Source organism: Capra hircus, chromosome 13 (genome assembly GCF_001704415.2).
Source record: "Capra hircus breed San Clemente chromosome 13, ASM170441v1, whole genome shotgun sequence".
NCBI lineage: Eukaryota > Metazoa > Chordata > Mammalia > Artiodactyla > Bovidae > Capra > Capra hircus.
This window is the reverse complement of record NC_030820.1, coordinates 6,533,206-6,539,205: the sequence shown is the minus strand read 5'-3', so window position 1 is coordinate 6,539,205 and position 6,000 is coordinate 6,533,206. Positions and strand designations below refer to the sequence as shown.

At 40.3% G+C, this 6,000-nt stretch overlaps 1 protein-coding gene across 1 annotated transcript in view; it reads right to left on the bottom strand.

Annotated features, from left to right (window-relative positions):
- SPTLC3 (serine palmitoyltransferase long chain base subunit 3) overlaps positions 922-6,000 on the bottom strand; it is a 141,015-nt gene continuing 135,936 nt past the window's right edge. The window contains exon 12 of the mRNA XM_005687817.3: positions 922-4,731. Coding sequence (XP_005687874.1) covers positions 4,618-4,731 — 114 coding nt within the window. The 3' untranslated portion in view covers positions 922-4,617. The remainder of the gene's footprint in view (positions 4,732-6,000) is intronic.

Here is a 6,000-nt window from a genome sequence, read left to right as displayed (position 1 = left end):
GGAGTTGGTGATGGACAGGGAGGCCTGCTGCGATTCATGGGGTCACAAAGAGTCGGACACGACTGAGTGACTGATCTGAACTGATGTATAACAAAATAAACTATATACATAAGTTAAAAATATATAAAATATTTATTTTTCTCTTCAGAGACTCAGTGGTATTTAATTATGCATTTTAGAAGTAAAAGTTTTAAGTGGATGGATGGCTATCAGCTCAAAGCTGAGTCCCTCCCCAAGAATTTCCCTTGACTGAAAGGAATTATCTTTTCTAAGTTACTGTTCTCCCCCAGGGATGCCCTGGTAGCCTGAATCCTTTAACTAGTAGGTGGGGGGGACAGACCTGGCTTCCTGGCCTTCTTTTGAGCTACTTCTAAATGCCCATCTCAGTTGTATAGCTTCTCTGGGGCTTACTGAAGCCTTTGTTATGATGACATCACAGTGCAACTTCTGTTTCCAATCCTGTTCCCTCCCTCCAAGCTAGATATTGTAACATTGTATGCAGTCTCAGTGGTCTGCCTGATCAACTTTTAACAGCCAGCTCTCCAGACCGCTAATCTGTAGTGTTTGCCAGTTCTGTGGTGTAAATACTCCCAACAAGGCCAATTTCCAGCTACAAGGGTGATGTCACTGAAAACAGTTGGGAAGAAATGAGCGCCATTGGTTCTGGTGACGCAGTGCAAGTCCTGGCTCTCCACCCTGGGCCATTTTTTCTCAGTGAAATTCTTAAAAGCAAATATTAGTGTTTTTGTTTGTTTGTTTGTTTGTTTTTTAGAGCTGCTGCTGCTGCTAAGTCACTTCAGTCATGTCCGACTCTGCGACCCCATAGACGGCAGCCTACTAGGCACCTCTGTCCCTGGGATTCTCCAGGCAAGAACACTAGAGTGGGTGACCCAAAGTAAGTCAACACAAAAACATCAACTCTTTTTTATATTGCCAATTTGGGTGATTGGTTTATTAAAGAAATTAATGTATAACAGCAGAATGAAATGAAGTTGGTCACCTCAAATGTTTCAGTGAAATACACACATACATACGCACATACAAAACACCACACCACAACACCCTAAGACAATGCCCCACGATAAATACCTAGAAACGTTTAAAATACAGTCTGCTTTTAATTTCTTAAATGTTACACAGCTCCATACAGCATTCTGAGAAAAAATACTTTGAATATATTGTTCTTAGTGAAACTGGGAAAAAACTGCCGAGGAAGTATGATAAGTTCAAATTACAATTGTTATTATTGCCATAAATCAAATCCTATATTTAAGAGAGCCAAGATTTCCTTAGAGTAACTCATTTATAATATTTGTTATCTCTGAAGACAAACGCTGAGGAGCACTGCATGTTTGGACACTATTAAGACTTTCACCTGGCTCAAGAGCTACTGTTGGAATAAATAAATAATCAGAAGTCGAAGATTTTTCTCAGGGGGTGGGAAGAAAAAAAGGAAACAAGATACCACAATCGGTGGAAGAAAGTCATGAAAAGAAAAAGCAACATCTTGTAAGAAATGCACAAAGGAGAACTAGAGAAGAGATACTTCTGTTCAAATGAATGGCAGGTTATTCTTCAATACTGGGTTCATTTTTGGGACAGAGAAGGTACTTTAAAATGGGAACAAAATGTTCCATTGGGGTGAAAAGTTTAGAATAATCAATTTACTTTAACAATATAAACACTCTTAATCACCAACAGAGAATCAGAACAAAGTTCCTGGTAAGTTACTAGAGTTACCAGTCCCAGTGAAAGTGAAAGTCGCTCAGTCGTGTCCGACTCTGTGACCCCATGGACTATATAGTCAATGGAATTCTCCAGGCCAGAATACCGGAGTGGGTAGCCTTTCTCTTCTCCTGGGGATCTTCCCAACCCAGAGATTGAACCCAGGTCTCCCACATTGCAGGTGGATTCTTTATCAGCTGAGCCACCAGGGAAGCCCTGGTTCTCATATTATGACCTGGTTGACAATCCCCTGGGGAAACAAGCTGAAATGCAAGATTCCTGGGCACTGGAGCTATTTTGATTCAGTGGAAGTCTGGTTTGGGACCCAGAAACCTTTATTTTAATAAGCTTACTAGTACATTCTGAAGCCCATAGTCTCTGTCAAACTAAAACATGCTAAAAGGCAAGATAGTCAACAACAGGATATTGCATTCTGTAAGATTAGGAAGGTGTCTATGCCATTTTGCTATTATGCAAATATACCCTCCTTACAAATATCAGTCTAGATCCCTCCTCTTCTGCTTCCCTGAATGTCATTTATAGAAATAGCATCTTCCATCTATTTGTTAGTCAGCCAGATTCTCATCTCTGAATCTTTAAACTCTTGCTCTGTAAAGAAAGGGGGAAATGTGCTTGTGTGTGTGTGTGCGTGCACACACGCGTTCTTCACAGTTGGGAGGGTTGAGGGTGTAAGACATTACAGTTCTGTTAGAAAATTATCTTTCCAAACAGAGCCAACCAAAGGGACAGTTTTGGCTCTGGTATAGCTATGAAGACCCAATAATACCTATTGAATTGAAATCACACTTTTATTAACTTAGCAGTAGATTTTTTTTTTTATAAAAATGAAAAATTCTCACAAGTACCCTCTTAACCAGTCTCACTCTATAAGACATATATCCTTATATTATTAACCCTCTGGGGCCTGAACCCCTCTAATGTGCTCAGGAAACATTCCATTTGGATTACAGTTGTTCTCATAAGTTCATATTCAGCACAGACGGTCTGACTGAGCTAGGTTATTGATCTCATGTTGGAGAATGTAATCAATGACTCAGCACTTTGGCATCTTGATGAAGATTCCTTTTGGACAATCAACTAAGATCAACTTCATTTAAACATACATTTTCAAGAGAAAAGACCTCTGTGCCTTCCTTTTCTTGGCACATGTATACAATATATATTTTCTTTGCACAAGGAATGCTGCACTGGTTCACTGACTTGAAATTTAGTCTCTGTTGGAATTTAGTTATCCAAATCAGCCATTGGATGGAGCAACTGCATTTTCAGGACCTACTTCTTGTCCTCTTCTGCTTATAGGACTCCTTACAAAAATTCAGGGGGAACTTTATCATGGGATTCAGTTTTAAGCTGATGTACCTATTAGGGTAATAGTTTCCCCTGTAAAAAGCTTTCCACACTGATCATTTTTATCCTTTAAAAAGCTGTGAGCATCTGGGCCCCCAGAATACGGTGGGGGCTGTGGGTGGGGTTTCTGCTCCAGCACACAGCATGAGAGCTGCGTCCATCCATGTCACGTGAAGTCAAACCTCTCTTGAAGTTATTTGTTTAGAGTGTCATTTGATGGAGTGGAATGTTCTGTAACTCATTTGAAGTATTACAGAAGCTTTGGTAAAAGGTCACCACTGCTTTTTAAGAGTTTCCCAATCTGGGCACCATCTGGGGGCTTGTTAAAGATAAGGTTTTCTACTGGCTTTTTTCCATACCGACTAGATTCAATTAGCAAAGGGCTACTTTTGCAGAGAAGTTTGTGTTCACATTTAGAGAGGGAGAGACAGACAGACAGGCAGATGTATAGAGACAGACAGAGACAGAGAGACAAAGGCAACTCAAGTAAAGCCCACTTAGCACCAAAGTGGAGTGCTTATGTCCGAGGACAGTACTGTTTCATAGGTCTGAATGGAGGAGTCAGAATTGAAAAGCTGAATAGCATTTACTTTTAAATGTCGCTTTTGAACCAATCCATTCTTCAAGTGTAGTCTTAGGAGTCAACTCTAAAGGAACTTGAATTTCCCCATGTCCTCCACACTCAGTAGGAAAAGGACAGCTCGTTCCTCAGTGCAGTAAAAGTGACACAAAACTTTCAGTCCACAAGGCACCAAGGACACTCACACCGTCACACCTGTATCAGCTTAGTCTAGGCCTACAGTTGGCTTGCTTGCTTTCTTCCCTCTTCCTGATGAAACAAAAGTCTTGCATTTTCCAAACCTCAAAAGCTATAAAACTGTAGGAAACCAGGAACAGAAAAAGGAAAGTTTCCTGTAAAGACGTCTTTGGTCTTGCTGGCCAGGTCTGCGCTCTCCCTTCAAACACTCAATATGGCTTCTGACACTTGTCCTTGGAAAAAGTCCAAATGTGGCAAATGGTAGAGGCAACATTTCTTTATCCTCCCGCCTGGAACTTCCCGTGATATGGATGAGTTCTAGCTGGTTCTTTCATAGGTAAGAAGGAGTCCAGCTACTGCCCACTGCCCTTGCCTCCATCTGCAGATAAAATTAGCAAACACATAGTGAGATCTACTGAAGTAAAAGTCAAAATCCCCTCATTTGGCTGGAATTCCTAAAAGGGTCTGGACCAAAGAGGCTGCACAGTAGCAGCTAAAACGCAGGCTATTTGCCATTGCAAATATTCTAAGAAATGTGTGTGTGGTGTGTGTGTGTTTGTGGCAGGATGTTTGGGGGAGGAGAACGTTAATGTCTCTACAGAGACATTAAAAACACAACAACGATTGTGTCTCCCTTGGTTCAATGAAATTGTTTTGGAAACCAAAACTGTCCTTAGAGAGGAGGAGAAATCCATTTATATTCCTTTTGAGACAAAGAAGGAGGTCTTCCTGGCCAAGTCTTTAGGGTCCATTCAGGTCCAGGAAACTCAATCCTCAAGTTCAAAGCTCATCTCATCATAGAGTTCCGGGCGTGCTGACTTCCTGTTCCGGGAATATTTTACATCCAGGAGGTCACCCATCTCATCCAGGGCTTCCAAAACCTGCAAAGAGATTGCCTTCCATTAGTTTTATTTAAACTCCCAAATGGCCTTGCCCTCTGAGGTCTCACAGAAAACCACACTCTTCTTTTGCCAGCCTATTTGCTTTTTAAAGAAAAGGAAAAAGATCCAGGTCAGTAAGCTGAGGATCATAAACCAGCTCTAGAGGAATGTTAGAGGCTAATGCATTTTATTTCATATTCTTTAACAGTCTAACTCCACATTACGCATGTTTAAGATTTTGTGGAGATGTGAAGAGAGGAAGAAATGCATTTGATTCATGCTTACCCTTGAAGTCTTTATTTTTAAAATTTAATGACAGTATAAACTTGTGAGAGAAAAAAAAAAAAGTTCACAGATTACGTTTGAGTTAAGTCCTCATGACACAAGAAATCAACCTGACCAGGAAGAAAATGAACATGGCGGTAACTAATTCCTTCCCTGGTGGCTCAGACAGTAAAGAATCTGCCCGCAATGCAGGAGACCCGGGTTTAACCCATAGGTAGGGAAATGAACATCCTCCTTTCTCTCTCCCATGCTTCCCCATCCCTCCCACTCTCAGCTTTTAAATACTCAGCTCTGTGCTCCATAGAACAATAGAGTTTAAAACTGCAAGGGACCAAGAGCTCATCTATTTCAATTCTCTTAATCCAGGCAGGTAAACGTACAATTTTACAAATGAAACAACTGAAGTCCAGAATATACGCAATGTAATTTTTCCTTCCGGTCTATTGCTAATCCTACAGAATTGGGCATGCCTTTTTTTTTTTTTTTTTTTTAACATTTTGGTTCTGTTTTTCTCAACCAGTCAAAAGAAAATGGAAAGATATTAGAGTCTAATGTTTAGAAAAAAAGGGAGAGTAAGAGTTGCTAACATCAGAATAAATGACTCATAGGGCTTATGGACATTCTCTGTTAGGAAGACTTTCAAACTGACATCAGTTAAGATCTCTGTCAAGATGTTATGAATAGTTTATTTCTAGTTGGTAGAATTATGGGCGATTAAAGTTTTCTTTTCACTTCAATGCATTTTCTTACCTTTTATACCAAATATAAGCACTAAGAAAAAGCAACAGACATCACATTTTAAGTGGCATAAATCTGCGATAGTTTCTACTGCTTTTGGTGAAGGTGGGGGATGGGGCAGGTTAGTGGCTTTGAAAGTGAAGGACCCACATACTTGGGGGCGATGGGAGACAATTCATGGACGATGTGGGAGGGAAGCATAGGACTTCAATTATTTATTAATCTCAATCTTTTAAAAGTATTTTT